We start from the raw sequence: 16431 nt of genomic DNA, 5'->3' as shown, positions 1-16431 counted from the left end.
CCGGCCCAAAATGAGCATTTTTATGGAGAATTTGGAGTTAAGTTTTTTTCTTGCCCTAAATATAGTTGGACCTCCGTATCTATGGGTTCCACATCTATGGATTTAACCAATAATGAATTGAAGATATTTGAGAAAAAAAAAATGGATGCATCTGTACTGAATGTGTACAGACTTTTTTTCTTGTTGTTATTTCCTAAACCATACAGTATAACAACTATTTATATAGTACTTACATTGTATTAGGAATTATAAGTAATCTAGAGATGATTTAAAGTATACAAGAAAATGTACATAGGTTATATGCAAATACTACATCATTTTGTATAAGGACCTTGAACATCCCTGAATTTTGGTGTCTGTGGATAGGGTGGGCAGTGGGTCATGAAACCAATTGCCGAAAGATATTGAGGGATGACTGTATAAATTTTCTGTACCACCTCTGCTTATATATACTATATAATATTCGTGGCAGCTTCAGCAGTATCATATTTTAGACTCTCTTACAGGTGGTACAATTTGTAAAAAAATGGATTTATGCAACTTTATTTTGACAAATTGTTGGCAGAGCAGAGTTAGGACCCAGGGAAAACATTTTTTACCATGTTTTTCATTGTGTATCTTTCTCTTAGTCTCTGTTTCTCTCTTGAGATTATTTTTAAATAAAAGTACAGCAATATACATACATTATTATTTATATATTGTTATTTATCTAAAGGAAACTTAAAATATAACTAAAATATTCTCCAAGTTCATATTTCTTTTCTCTTGTCACAACTAATCTTTAGTATTCCTTCAAAATACTTCATATGAAAGACCTACTTGTTTTCAATGTCTTGCTACTTTAGAAAAGCCTAAGTAACCTGTGCTGCTTGGGAAGGTCAGCACTATTATTGCCCTGCATGTTTCTGATTTGTTGGGGTTATACCAAATGTAATATTATTTTAGGAAATCCTGAGTGAATGAATGAATTGAATGAATAAAATTCCTAGGTTATATATTATTCTGTTCATTTTTTTGCTCTTATATTTGGAGTTAGGATTATGGAAAAAAATGCCACGTTGTCTAATCAGGGTCCAATCTCTTGATCTCTGTTTTATTCTCTCTTCATGTAAATTGTCCCTTTCCTTGACTTTTTCCATAGATCAAATCCAGCAGGGATCAAGCTTTGGCCGAACGTTGTCTTGCTGCACTAACCGAATGTGCTGCTAGCGGAGATGGAAATATCCTGGCTCTTGCAGTGGATGCATCTCGTGCAAGGTAAAGATATATAAGTTGGAGGTTTCCAAAGACTAAAAGTTGACCAGTTTAGCTTTTCAGAGTATACTTAAATAAAAGATTGACCCTATAAACCATGCGAGCCCAAAAGAAAATAATGGCATCCATAATAAATTTAATTCTTATCATTTTAAAATCCTCTGTATTTAAAGCATTCATGTTTTGAGTGAAATGTATTAATAATTGTATATTTTACTGTGGCTGAGGAATTTTGAAACTACTGAAATGAATCCATTTCACTGATTCACAGGTTGAAATGTGTTGGACTCTCAAGTATATCACTAGGTTTATGCCTATTACCTTGCTATTTTACCAGTTAAAATGACTCTGGGGTGGGGAGGGAACATTAATCTGAGAATTAATAGGAAAAACCTGCCATCCCATTGTTTTTGAATTAGTTTTAACCATGAAGCAACCAGAAGAGTAACCATCTTCCCCACACTCCCATCCCAGTCCTTCTTCCCTTGTTATTAGAGCCATGTGTTCTTTTAGGAGTAGAATACTTGTTAATTGTTACTAGTCTTCTATCTCCTGTTGACATTTTGGTCTCCTGCATTTGATTTTCTACTGTAATATAATTGATCTTACTAAGTTCACTAGCGACCACCTCTTTGTCTGATATTGTGGATAATTTTTAGTCCATATCTTGAATTCTCTACAGTATTTAACATTATTGACCACCTCTTCCTTCTTGAAACTTTTTGCCATTTGTAACCCTTAACATGCTCCTTCGTCTGCTAAGTTTTGTCATCCTACATTTAAAAAAGGCTAAGTAAAAAACAGAATCTAATATCATGTTATATCTGCTTCTGTGTTACCATAGACACAATATTTGGCAAAGTGAAGTTTTTTGTACTTACTACCCAATAGGATTGTTGTGAGAAGACATTAAAGCATTAAAAATAGTTCTTGAAACAGAATATGGCACTTAATGTGTTAATTGTTATTATTTTTCTATTTGTTGCTATTTAAAAATTATCTCATTATATATCAATATATAAATAAATTCATTATATTAAGAACCAGAAAGGGTCTGAAATACTATCCTTCTCGTAAGCTAGCAAGTTATCCTGTTTAGTGGGGTGCTGGTTGATAATATGAGATCCCCGGATCAGAACCTAATGACAGTTTGTTACTACAGTATGAATAGCCATAACATCAGCAGGTTTGGGCTAGTTCCTTTGATGCCCAATTGATGTGAGTGATGTGAAAAGGGCTGCTAGGTGATACCTCTTGTACAGTGTATTGGGTTACTTTCAAGGAGAGGAACTCTGAGCTTAGGGATTCTGAATCTTTTGTGATGGGTAATAAGCGTGGCCCCCATTGTTCTAGAGGGAGACATTATTATATTGGACAGAAAGCATACCTACCCTTTGCTCTGGGGGTAGCTAATATTCCTGTCTTCTAAGGCAATTCACTATACAGACATCTTTGAAAACATAGTCCAGAATAAAGAGCCATCAGTGCTTTGCTCCACAGGATGTGAAGAAATGCAAGTGACCCACGGAAAATTTTCTCCCAATATATGGCAACATCATTAAATAGATTACTTTTGCTTTTAAGTGTTTAGTTCTTAATATAATGAACTTTTTAAAAAATATGTTGTTTTAACTGGTTAAGGTATAGTATAAATAGTATATGTTGTTTTTTTCTACTACTGATTTCATAAAAGAAATTAGATGACTTTTTTATTATTATACTTTAAGTTCTAGGGTGCATGTGCACAATGTGCAGGTTTGTTACATATGTATACATGTGCCATGTTGGTGTGCTGTACCCATTAACTCTTCATTTACATTAGATGACTTTTATTAAAGTCCTTTGACGGTTGCCCATTCCTTTTAGATTAAAACCTAATCTTTCGATAGTCTGCAAGATATGCTAGATGTGACTCTTGCCCATTTCTCTGACCTCATCTTATACCACTTTCCTCAATATGCTGTGTTCCTAATGCCCTTCTTTCTATTTTTAGAGCATAAAACATATTTTCCTACATCTCAGAGCCTTTGCTTTTAGTGCTTCCTTTTTCAAACACTCTTACTCTTTTATGTTCCCTTGATATCCCCTTTTTTATAATTTGTATCTTAGTTCAAAAGTCATATCTTCACATCTTCAATAACTTTAAAATAGTTCTTCCAGACACCCCATTCCATCTTTGCCTGGTTTAGTGTCTTTATAGTACTTATTACCTTATGAAATTATCTTACTAATTTATTAATTTAGTTGTTTATCATGTGCATCCTCTGACTAGATGTTACAGATGTTAATGTCTATAAGAACAAGCACTTTTTCTTTGGTCTCATTTATTACTGTATTGCTCTAGTAGATATAGAGATATAGTGATATCTGGCACATATTAGGCATACAGCTAATGTTGGATGAGTTAGTGAACAAATAAATGGATGGAATATGCTAAAAGATTTACTTCTTATCAAAAAATATTTATGGGAGTGTTTCTCTTTATCCATTTGTGTTTAGTCGTGAATTATTCAGCAACCTTCAGGTACTTGTCTATATATATAATTATTAGGTCATTCAGTCATTTCTTGATTGACAAATGTTGAAAAGATAATTGGATGCATTAAAGGCATCCAGAATAAATTTTTCACAAGTATTTTCAGAAGAGACGCTTTCATAATACATTAAAAACATTCTTATTTTACATTTTTACAGTCTATTGTTAATAAACAGTCTTAGGTAATAAAATATATTTAATTATATTGAATATTATGGTAAATAGATATCTTTATCACAAAATAATGAAGTTAATGGAACCACCATTTCATGTTTCAGATGTACAGTGGGAGAAATCACAGATGCCCTGAAAAAGGTATTTGGTGAACATAAAGCGAATGATCGAATGGTGAGTGGAGCATATCGCCAGGAATTTGGAGAAAGTAAAGAGATAACATCTGCTATCAAGAGGTAATATGTAAGGTTTCTTAGGCCAGAATTTCGTCTTTTCTGTTAACAGAATCCCCTTGAATCTACTGGGAGCTTAATTTCCTTACATACAACTGAGAAAATTTTTGAATTTTAAAATAATAAATAGCAAATTAAATGTTAATTATATTATCTATATTATATAGACTATATAACATATAATTAATAGAGTATATAATTTATTCATTACCTATAATATATAATTAGAAATATACATGATATGTATTATATCTGTACTATCATTATTTTAATATGTGCGTGATAATATTTATTTTATTTTATTTTATTATTATTATACTTTAAGTTCTAGGGTGCATGTGCACACCGTGCAGGTTTGTTACATATGTATACATGTGCCATGTTGGTGTGCTGCACCCATTTACATTAGGTATATCTCCTAATGCTATTCTTCCCCCCTCCTCCCTTCCCCCTCCCCACAACAGGCCCTGGTGTGTGATGTTCCCTTTCCTGTGTCCAAGTGATCTCATTGTTCAATTCTCACCTATGAGAACATGCGGTGTTTGGTTTTCTGTTCTTGTGATAGTTTGCTGAGAATGGTGGTTTCCAGCTGCATCCATGTCCCTACAAAGGACACAAACTCATCTTTTTTTATGGCTGCATAGTATTCCATGGTGTATATGTGCCACATTTGCTTAATCCAGTCTGTCACTGATGGACATTTGGGTTGATTCCAAGCCTTTGATACTGTGAATAGTGCTGCAATAAACATACGTGTGCATGTGTCTTTATAGCAGCATGATTTATAATCCTTTGGGTATATACCCAGTAATGGGATGGCTGGGTCAAATGTTTCTACTTCTAGATCCTTAAGGAATCGCCACACTGTTTTCCACAATGGCTGAACTAGTTTACATTCCCACCAACAGTGTAAAAGTATTCCTATTTCTCCACATCCTCTCCAGCACCTGTTGTTTCCTGACTTTTTAATGATTGCCATTCTAACTGGGGTGAGATGGTATCATATTGTGGTTTTGATTTGCATTTCTCTGATGACGAGTGATGATGAGCATTTTTTCATGTGTCTGTTGACTGCATGAATGTCTTCTTTTGAGAAGTGTCTGTTCATATCCTTTGCCCACTTTTTGATGGGGTTGTTTGTTTTTATTTAATAATAAATATTAAATATTGAAACTAATAATATTAGTTTTCATATAATTAATACTATTTTGAACTTTCACTATGGTCCCCTTCAGGAGTTTCTCATGTCAAACAGATGTTTAACTAACAATGATATTGCTTCATATCCTCCAGGTATTTATATTTCAATCTGCTTACTCTGGTAGAGTTTCATATGTTTTGAATTTGTTTACATTATTTACTGCTTGAATAATTATAAAATCTTTTCATAATTGAAAGTAAACATTTAGTTGGCATCTATGCATACATTACAATCAGTATTTATTGAACTGATAATAACTTACACTTCCACAGCATGACTTGGAAATATATATTAATGTGATATATCTCCCAAATGTAAAAACTAGCTTTTTGATGATTGGTCTTTCCAACCTCTGTAACAAGCTTCCCATTAAAAACTGAATTTCAATACTTGTACACTAGGTAAATATCAAAACAGCCAAGGTGAAAGTCATCAAAGTGGAACTTTTTTTCTTTTAACAAAGATAAGTGCTTTTTTGTGTTGGAAGTAAATTTGTCGGTGGAGCAAGCAAGCATTTTGATTATTTAGCATTTTAAGAAGCCATATTGCTCTTAGCTTGGGAGAGTTCACACTTGTGAAGGGTAGATGAGATATGGACAATTCAAAGCAGCTAGTCTGTCACATATATGTATAAATGACTATGAAGTCACTTTTTCGCTTATATCTAAATCTTTCTGCACATTGTACTCTGTACACTGGCTCATGAAGGTGGGAGGTTGTCATTTTTTGTCTTACTTCTCCATGATGTTCTCAGTGTTATGTGCTTACAGTCTGTGCCATCTTTCAGATTTTCCTCTAAGGGGGAGATGGCTTTAATGGAGCTTTCAATGTAAATAGATACATTAACAAAATATGGATGGGAGCAGGGAGAGCATCAGGAAGAATAGCTAATGGATGCTGACCTTAATACCTAGGTGATGGGGTGATCTATGCAGCTGTTCACCATGGCACATGTTTAACTGTGTAACAAACCTGCACATGTACCCCTGAATGTAAAATAAAAATTGAAAATCAAACAAATAGAACAACAACAAAAAACCCCCAAAATACAAGTAAACAAATTAAGTGTTTTTAAATAAACTCGAAAGATTTGCTGTGAATAAATTAGTTTTTATATCTTACCTTTGGAAAATTAATATCTAACTACTGATATATTTTTAAATGGTTTTTAGGGTTCATAAATTTATGGAACGTGAAGGTCGCAGACCTCGTCTTCTTGTAGCAAAAATGGGACAAGATGGCCATGACAGAGGAGCAAAAGTTATAGCTACAGGATTTGCTGATCTTGGTTTTGATGTGGACATAGGCCCTCTTTTCCAGGTACTAAAAACTGTTGGGGGGAATTTCAAAAGTATGTACTAGTCACTTACATTTAGAAACAGTAGTAAAATGATGACAGACCAAGACATTGAGCAAATTAACACACCTCCTGGTAACTGGTATGCAGCCACTGACTTGGCAAAATGCCTTTCTCTCCATTCCTGCCTATACGGCCCACCAGAAGCAATTTGCCTTCAGCTGGCAAGGCCAGCAATATACGTTTACTGTCCTACTGCAGGGGTTTATTAACTCTCCGGCTTTGTCATAATCTCATTTGGAGAGATCTTGATCACTCTTCACTTCTGCAAGATATCACACTGGTCCATTAATTGATGACATTATGCTGATTAAATCCAGTGAGCAAGAAGTAGCAAACACACCGGACTTAATTGTGAGACATTTGCATGCCAGAGGATGGGAAATAAATCTGACTAAAATTCAGGGACCTTCTACCTCAGTAAGATTTCTAGGGGTCCAGTGGTGTGTGGGGACTGTTGAGATATTCCTTCTAAGGTGAAGGATAAATTGCTGAATTTGTCCCCTACTAAAACCAAGAAAGAGGAACAACGCCTAGTGAGCCTATTTGGATTTTTGGAGGCAACACATACCTCATTTGGGTGTGTTACTCTGGCCTGTTTATTGAGTGACCCGAAAGGTTACCACTTTTGAGTGGGGCCCAGAATAGAAGAAGGCTCTGCAACAGGTCCAGGCTGCTGTACAAGCTGCTCTGCCACTTGGGCCATATGACCCAGCAGATCCAAGGATGCTTGAGGTGTCAGCGGCAGATAGCAATGATGTTTGGAGCCTTTGGCAGGCCTCCATAGGTGAATCACAGCGGAGTCCTCTAGGATTTTGGAGCAAGGCCCTGCCATCTTCTGCAGATACCTACTCTCCTTTTGAGAGACAGTTCTTGGCCTGTTACTGGGCTTTGGTGGAAACTGAACATTTGGCTATGGGTCATCAAGTCACCATACAACCAGAACTGCCTATCATGAACTGGGTGCTTTCTGACCCATCTAACCATAAAGTGGGTCGTGCACAGCAGTATTCCATCATCAAATGGAAGTGGTATATATGTGATCGGGCTTGAGCAGATCCTGAAGGCGCAAGTAAATTACATGAGAAAGTGGCTCAAATACCCATGGTCTCCACTCCTGCCACCCTGCCTTCTCTCCCCCAGCCTTTATATATATATATATATATATATATGTAAGGGGGAGTTTATTAAGTGTTAACTCACATGATCACAAGGTCCCACAATAGGTCTTTTGCAGGCTGAGGAGCAAGGAGAGCCAGTCCGAGTTCCCGAACTGAAGTACTTGGGAGTCCGATGTTCGAGGGCAAGAAGCATCCACCACGGGAGAAAGATGTAGGCTTGGAAGCTAGGCCAGTCTCTCTTTTCACATTTTTTTGCCTGCTTATATTCTAGCCGTGCTGGCAGCTCATTAGATGGTGGCCACCCGGATTAAGGGTGGGTCTAGCCCTTTCCTAGCCCACTGACTCAAATGTTAATCTCCCTTGACATCACCCTCACAGACACACTCAGGGTCAATACTTTGTATCCTTCAACCAAGTTGACACTTAGTATTAACCATAACACATATAATCCAATTAATTATGATAGAAATGAAAATAAAATATAATTATCAGACTTTTAAAAGTGTCAATTCAGAACTAAAACTGATTATGCCTGGAACTATGAAGATTACTTTCAAAGATCTTATTGTACTCTTTATTGAGATTTGACTAATATTTTGTGGGAAAGATAGCCCACATGGGATTGGTGAAAAGTGTTTTGAAAAGGAAATCAAATAGCAATATAAGCTCAATTCATAAGTAAGGTTATTTTTGTTTATTTTTGTTTTTGTTTTTTAGCTCTCTACTAATATGTTACTTAGTCACAGAATATTAGACTTAGACAGGAAAATAATTTGCTGGAGATAAATTACACTGATATTTTCCATAGAATGATAATACAAAAAAAAATTTGTCTAAAAAGTACATTGTAATAATTTTATATGAAAAGCCTTATCTACTACATATTTGTTAATCATCTACCAGATGCTAGGCTCTGAGTTGAGTAGGATACAATTTTGTCCTCAAGGAGGTTACAATCTCCTAACAAAGAGAGATTTACTTACTTGTAATTACATCAGAGCATGAAAATTACTGTAACTAAAATATGGACAAGGAGGGCACCTCACTTGTTACAAGAAACCCAGAAACTTAGGTTTGTTGATCCTTGAAACTTTTGTTTGATTCAGAAGCACAGTGCCATTCGCTTTCTAGTAAAAATCACTCTCTGAAGTGAGCTGCAACTCTCTGAAGTGAGCTCTGAAAAGAGCTGCAACTAGATGCAAGGAGTCTGGTGAAGAAAAAAAATGAGAAACAGTGAAGACCTTAACTAGAGCAATGTCAGGATCTCAAGAGAAACCAAATCTCAGCTAGGATTTTGAAGAAAATTTAATGGAGGGACTACTTACAGATATATAGGCAGGATTGATAGAACCACTAAGGAATAGCGAGGCCTCCAGGAATTAAATTTTTAAGAATTTCAAAAGACACTTGTTTTTCATGGTGTGAAATGGTGTCTTATTTGTTTAAGTTCCTTATAGATTCTAGAGATTAGACCTTTTACTATTGCTTAAAACCAAAGGTAATAAGTACTAAAAACTCATCACTCCCTATACTTATTATGTTTTATTATTATCTGCTCTTTAGGTTATTTCCATCTGTTTTATCTATATGGTAGAGATACTGTATAATTGTGTGACTATTGTGCATCTTTTCTGCTTTGCATTTAGTAATGTCATGTTAATAGGGTGAAACTGGCTATGGTTGGAATATTCACAACATAAAAATCAGCAAACACTAAAAATTAGGGATTGAGTTATTGCTTTCAGAAAATTTGATGAAAAATGCAGATAATCAGAACAAAGTTCTCTGAGGGAAATAATAATATAATGATGAATATTAAATTTAAAAGTTTCTGATACCTGTAGGCATTACATTAGGAAGACCCCCCCAACATTTGAGGAAACATTCGTTTAGTATTCAAAAAAAATTATTATTATTTTTAACTTTTATTTTAAGTTCAGGGGTACATGTTTAGGTTTGTTATATAGGTAAACTTGTGTCATTAAGCCTAGTACCCATTAGTTATTTTTCCTGCTCCTCTCCCTCCTCCTGCTCCTCTAACCTCTGATAGGCTCCAGTGTGTGTTGTTTCCCTCTTTGCCTTCTTTGTGTCCATGTGTCCTCATCATTTAGCTCCCACTTATAAGCAAGAACATGTTGTATTTGGTTTTTCTGTCCCTGTGTTAGTTTGCTGAGGATAATGGCTTCCAGCTTTATCCATGTTCCTGTGAAGGACACAATCTCATTCTTTTTTTCTGGCTGCATAGTATTCTTTAGTGTGTATATATCACATTTTCTTTATCCAGTCTATCATTGATGGGCATTTAGCTTGATTCCATGTCTTTGCTGTGGTGAATAGTGCTACAATGAACATACATGTGAATGTGTATTTTTTTTTTTTTTTTTTTGAGAGTCTCACTCTTTCGTCCATGCTGGGGTGTAGTGATATGATCTTGGCTCACTGAAACCTCCACCTCCTGGGTTCAAGCGAGTCTTCTGCCTCAGTCATATGAGTAGCTGGGACTACAGGCACGTGCCACTATACCTGGCTAATTTTTGTATTTTTAGTAGAGATGGGTTTCACCATGTTGGCCAGGCTGGTCTCGAACTCTTGACCTCAAGTGATCCACCCGCCTCTGCCTCCCAAAGTGCTGGAATTACAGGCCTGAGCCACCGTGCCCAGCTGCATGCATGTGTTTTTATAATGAAAAGATTTCTATTCGTTTGGGTATATGTACGGTAATGGAATTGCTGGGTTGGGAGGTATTTCTGTTTTTAGGTCTGTGCGGAATCACCACACTGTCATCTACAATGGTTGAACTAATTTACACTCTCATCAACAGTGTATAAACGTTCCTTTTTCTCCACAACCTTGCTAGCATCTGTTATTTTTCAACTTTTTAATAATAGCCATTCTGACTGGTGTGAAATGGTGTCTCATTGGGGTTTTTATTTGCAGTTCTCTAACAATCAGTGATTCTGAGCTTTTTTAAAAATATGGTTGTTGGCCACATGTATGTCTTTTTTGAAAAGTGTCTGTTCATGTCTTTTGCTCACTTTTTAATGTTTTTTTTTTTGTAAATTTGTTTAAATATTTTATAGATGCAGATATTAGACCTTTGTCAGATTCACAGTTTGCAAAAATTTTCTCCCGTTCTGTAGGTTTTCTGTTTACTCTGTTGACAGTATCCTTTTTAGTGCAGATGCTTTTTAGGTTAATTAGATCTCATTTGTCAATTTTTGCTTTTGTTGTAATTGCTTTTGGCATCTTCATCATGAAGTCTTTGCCTATTAGTATGTTCTGAATGGTATTGCCTAGATAGTCTTCCAGGGTTTTTATAGTCATTATCTAGTAATAAACAATGATTTATCTTTACTTTCTGACTGTTTAGACTCCTCGTGAAGTGGCCCAGCAGGCCGTGGATGCAGATGTGCATGCTGTGGGCGTAAGCACCCTCGCTGCTGGTCATAAAACCCTAGTTCCTGAACTCATCAAAGAACTTAACTCCCTTGGACGGCCAGATATTCTTGTCATGTGTGGAGGGGTGATACCGCCTCAGGTATTTTTCATCTCTATTTTTCTAGTACTGTGATGGGAATCCTGAGTAATGATAGCTTCTATGTGGTTATAAAGATAATATGTTCCTAAATCTACAACAAATTTATTTCCTGTTGATTTCACTAAATAAATTCTAGAAGGTCTAAAAGTGGACAGTGTTGTTTTATATTCACGTTATATTGCAATTCATTATGTATAATTTAACTTAACACTTTACAAACCTTCAGTGAGAGAACTACCTCCTTACAAACCAATAACCTGTGCCAGATGTCTACCTTCATTCTCAATAAACAGTTATGGAGAAAGAAAAGGATAAAAGTAATAAAACTCCTAAGTGGAGTAGAGAACAGTGGTAGTAAATACACAGTGAATGTATCAAACCCTAGCCAGAGATATAGTGAATATTCCTTGTCCTAGGGGGTGGGATGAGTCCTTTAGTTTGCTTGCTTCCATTTAGAAGGAGCTACCTTGTCCTTTTCCTCCAGGATGGTCCCATCCCTAAATGTTATCTTACCTCAGAGCTATATCATTTACATGGTCCTATAAAACCCTTTATTATTTAAGCTAATTTGATTAGGGTATGGCATTTCGGGAGCCAAAAATATCCTATTGCAGACATAAATACAATCAGCTTGTCTTGAAAATTGTAGGCTGAATGGGGAGGAGGTGATTACATGAACAAAACTGTGAGTCCTCTTAGGAAAGGAGAAATAGATGTTACCTACAATGATATCAGTTAATTTATTAGTGAGGTAGGGAGACACTTTCCACATGTGACATTCCTGGCCAGTTAAAATAGTTATTTAAGTTACAAATAGGTTCTATTTCCAATCCAGTTCTCAATTATATCAAGATTTTCTTTTTTATTGAGAGTGGAAAAAATGTTAAGTTAGAAGAACTGTGTATGAGGCCACTGTAAGTAAATGATTCATAGATGCTACAAAGGCCCCATTGCTATAGCAGGAATCCATCAGTGAAGTGTGACCTTGTTTCCAGCTCTACGGCTTTTTTTTTCCTCCATTAAAACTCAGAATATAGAATAGTGCATTAATATACTACTCGTGAAAGGAGAAAATTCATATGAATAAGGTTGTGAGATTCGTAATAAAGTGGGGCTAGTGAACAAACTACATATTTATTTTCTTCCCAACAGCACATTATTTAATGTGATATAATCAACACAAAATTCTTTTTGTTAATATACTTGCCCATTATATTCATAAAATAGGTCATTATTTGAGAAAATGAAGGGTAGTTATTCTTTATTGCAGTCTGTCTGCAGAACACTTCTATCAGTGTTGCAGTTTTAGAGTCTGTGATACCTAGGCATGATATTAAAATGTAAGGACCAAAATAATTAGCCAGTAGAAAACATTTGAATTGGAATTCGTGTTGAGAAAAAAAATGTAGACCTGTTATATAAGCGAGCTGACATTTTCAAGAATTGTATTTCAAATAAGTTGTATTAATTCTCTGGATATTTAAATTACTTAGAACATCTTTAGGTGTTTTCCATGTGATTTTTCCCATGAATTTAACAACTGAGGATAAGGACCATTTTCTGTATTATACTTTTGTGTGAATATGGGTATCCCATATTATGTAATTATAGCAGTTAACACCCTTATTTTCTCACTATTTGGTTGCAGTGAATATGTAAAATGTTGCTATTATTCAATTAAAGGTCACTTAGTTTTAAATTAGAAGGCACTAATATCTAGTGGCTAATCAAACAGATACAGCCTCTGCCATGTGGAGCTTACTGTTTCTGCAGTCTGATTAAATGAATAAACGTGATCTGTCCTCACCAGTATGTTACTACAATCAGGATTTTCTAACTCTCTTAGCAGCAGTCGCCTCCAAGTTTTTTTCAGCAGCTTGAGCAGACTCACAATGCCTGCTTCCATCCTGAAGCAAGTACTATGCTATCCCTGGCCCAGCTAAGTGGAGGACATTCAAACATATATTTTTATTTGGAAATAATTTCAAACTAACAGATAAGTTGCAAAAATAAAAATAGTACAAAAAATGTCTGTATACCCTTTACCCAGATTCACTTACTGTGAACATTTTACCCTCTCACAAAGGTATATTTTACAAGGCTTATGTAAGAAAGAGTTAGGTAAGTCATATACCCTTTTTGCAGTTGCAACATCTTGCAGTTCTCTTCCAGCTGAATCCTCCATTCTAAATCCATAACTCAGATGTCAGGACAAATGGTACATGGGATTTTTAGGAAGGAGAGAAGTATATGACCTGTTAATCTGACCATCTCCAATTTAGAGATGATTGTTATTACATGTTTCATTCAGTTCCCTTATGAGCTCTTAAACTCTGTAGCATCTGCTCAAGAACAATGACATGTTTTGGGCACTTTTATGTGTTAGGTACTGGGGAAACAGATTGGACATGATCTCTGCTCTCAGAATTTCATAGACTAGAAGGAGACAAGTTCAATGAGATGTGCTAAGTTCTATTGCAACATTATAGTATTATAAGAATATTACAGTTATATAATAGAGACAGAAAAGTAGTAGTTGGGGAGTAATTAGCATGACCATATAATTTATCATCCAAATATGATCACTTGAGAGTAGAAATGGGTGCTCTTAAAAAGGGTGCTGCAACAATAAACTGTCCTGTCATATATGATCACTCATCAGACTGTCCCGTCATATATGATCACTCTACTGGATAAGGATCAGGTTCTTATAGCACATCCTAACTGCAATTGATATTGTAGCTACAAATGTTCAGATGTTAAAACAGCCTAAATCCTGCAGGGTTATTTGTGCCCTTGCTATCTTTTCACTCATACTTTGACTATTACAATAAACTAAAAATGGTGGGGGGCACAGTGGCTCACGCCTGTAATGCCAGCACTTTGGGAGGCCGAGGCGGGCGGATCATGAGGTCAGGTGATTGAGACCATCCTGGCTAACGTGGTGAAACCCTGTCTCTACTAAAAATACAAAAAATTAGCCGGGTGTGGTGGCGGGTACCTGTAGTCCTAGCTACTCGGGAGGCTGAGGCAGGAGAATGGCGTGAACCCGGGAGGCGGAGCTTGCAGTGAGCCGAGATCGTGCCACTGCACTCCAGCCTGGGCGACAGAGCGAGACTCCGTCTCAAAAAATTAAAAATAAATAAATTAATTAATTTAATTTAAAAAAAGGCAACAGAGAATGAAAAAAAAAATGGGCTTATTTTCATTTGTAGGAAATCTATCAGGTGTCCACATTCAAAGTGCCACCATTCACTAACTGCAGACAGAATACCTAGGAGAAAATTGTTTTTTAGGCTCAAATTATCATATGATACTAAATTTAACACAAATAATGACAAGTAGTGAAAATTTAGGTGAGAGAAAATTATGACTTAAGGCTCAGAAGTTCTCAGTCAGGATATCCAGCTCCCCACCACAAACAACACGTAGAGGTATTTAGAAAATGGGCGGAGTGTTTTGTTTTTTAAATAATGTGGACTGGGAGACTGGTGCTGAGGGCTATTAGTAGCACTCCCAATCAAGGAAGAATTTTTTAGACCCACATGCCAATAGTATACCAGTTGAGAAGGTTTTGGGTATTTGAGGGACAAAGAAGAAAGGATAGTGTTTTATTTCCTTGAAAATGGAAATAGTGTCTCTTATTAATTAAACAAATTCTTTCGACAGGATTATGAATTTCTGTTTGAAGTTGGTGTTTCCAATGTATTTGGTCCTGGGACTCGAATTCCAAAGGCTGCCATTCAAGTGCTTGATGATATTGAGAAGTGTTTGGAAAAGAAGCAGCAATCTGTATAATTTCCTCTTTTTGTTTTAGCTTTTTTCTAAAATATTATTTTAGTTATGATCAAAGAAGAGAGTAAAGCTATGTCTTCAATTTAATTTCAATACCTGATTTGTACTTTCCTTGAAAGCTTTACTTTAAAATACCTTACTTATAAGCCTGGCGTCATGCTATACGTATGTACATACAGTTTCACTTCAAAAATTAAAAAATAAAATCTCTAAAACCTCTCTATAACAATACTTTATCAAGAACTCTAGACAAAGGTATTATTTTAAAAAATCATGGTGATGTATTTATTAGAATGTTTCTTATAAATCTGTTTACTTTTTATATTGAGAATTAAACTATACCTAAAAAACTCTGACTAGTCCCATTTGTCAGTTTAGCATTACATGTCTTGAGCACCAGAAAATAAAATCCATATATTAATAAACACCTATCTTGAAAAACTAGTGGAGTGTATTTACATGGAGACTCGATTTTGGGTGGAGTGCTCAGCCAAATTCTACCAGAATCACCTTGATAAAAGAAGTATTGAAATCAAGCACAGCAGGTTGGAATATGGGGAATTTGACATCATATTTCTTCAAGTCTGATTTTACTTTCTTCCTGAGGATGACCATTTGACCTTGTTATTTCTGGGCTTTGCTCAAGACCTAGGAGAGTAGATGTTTATGAACATTCCTTTAAATGAAAGTGCTTAGGTTGTAGTTATGACTTTGTCTAGAGTGATGATGTCAACTGTGAGTGTAGGTCTGATATAGAAAGAATTCAACTTTCCAGATCTAGAAAGATGCTACCTTGCATAGATTTGCTCATTAAACATAAATTGCAAAAATAAAAATATCACAGAGAACACCTGTACTTTGCTTATTGAAAGATTTGCTCACTAAAGAAGGAAAGTTGTCATTTACCTGTGTAACAAATCTGTGCATCCTGCACATGTTCCCCAGAATGTAAAATAAAAATAAAAATTTTAAAAATAAAAAAGGAAAGTTGTCCTTTATTGTTAACATGATCCATTACATGAATATAGAATAAATAATTATCTTTTGTAATAAATTTCTGTTGTGTTAGATCAGAGAGCAATCTTTTGGAAAGTATAGATATATTACTGTAGAAGTTACAAACTCATTGTAATACAGTGTATTTAATTTTTAGAATAAGATTATCTGAATGGTATTGTCATGATTATTGTTCCCATTTTACAGATGAACACTCTGACTTCAA

At 35.4% G+C, this 16431-nt stretch overlaps 1 protein-coding gene across 1 annotated transcript in view; it reads left to right on the top strand.

The window, feature by feature from the left end:
• MMUT (methylmalonyl-CoA mutase) overlaps positions 1–16191 on the top strand; it is a 35148-nt gene extending 18957 nt beyond the window's left edge. The window contains exons 9-13 of the mRNA XM_007972300.3: positions 1142–1257; positions 4069–4200; positions 6571–6718; positions 11247–11414; positions 15084–16191. Coding sequence (XP_007970491.3) covers positions 1142–1257; positions 4069–4200; positions 6571–6718; positions 11247–11414; positions 15084–15212 — 693 coding nt within the window. The 3' untranslated portion in view covers positions 15213–16191. The remainder of the gene's footprint in view (positions 1–1141; positions 1258–4068; positions 4201–6570; positions 6719–11246; positions 11415–15083) is intronic.
• Positions 16192–16431: the final 240 nt, after the last annotated feature.

Source organism: Chlorocebus sabaeus, chromosome 17 (genome assembly GCF_047675955.1).
Source record: "Chlorocebus sabaeus isolate Y175 chromosome 17, mChlSab1.0.hap1, whole genome shotgun sequence".
Classification (NCBI taxonomy): domain Eukaryota; kingdom Metazoa; phylum Chordata; class Mammalia; order Primates; family Cercopithecidae; genus Chlorocebus; species Chlorocebus sabaeus.
This window is presented reverse-complemented; position numbering and strand designations above follow the sequence as displayed.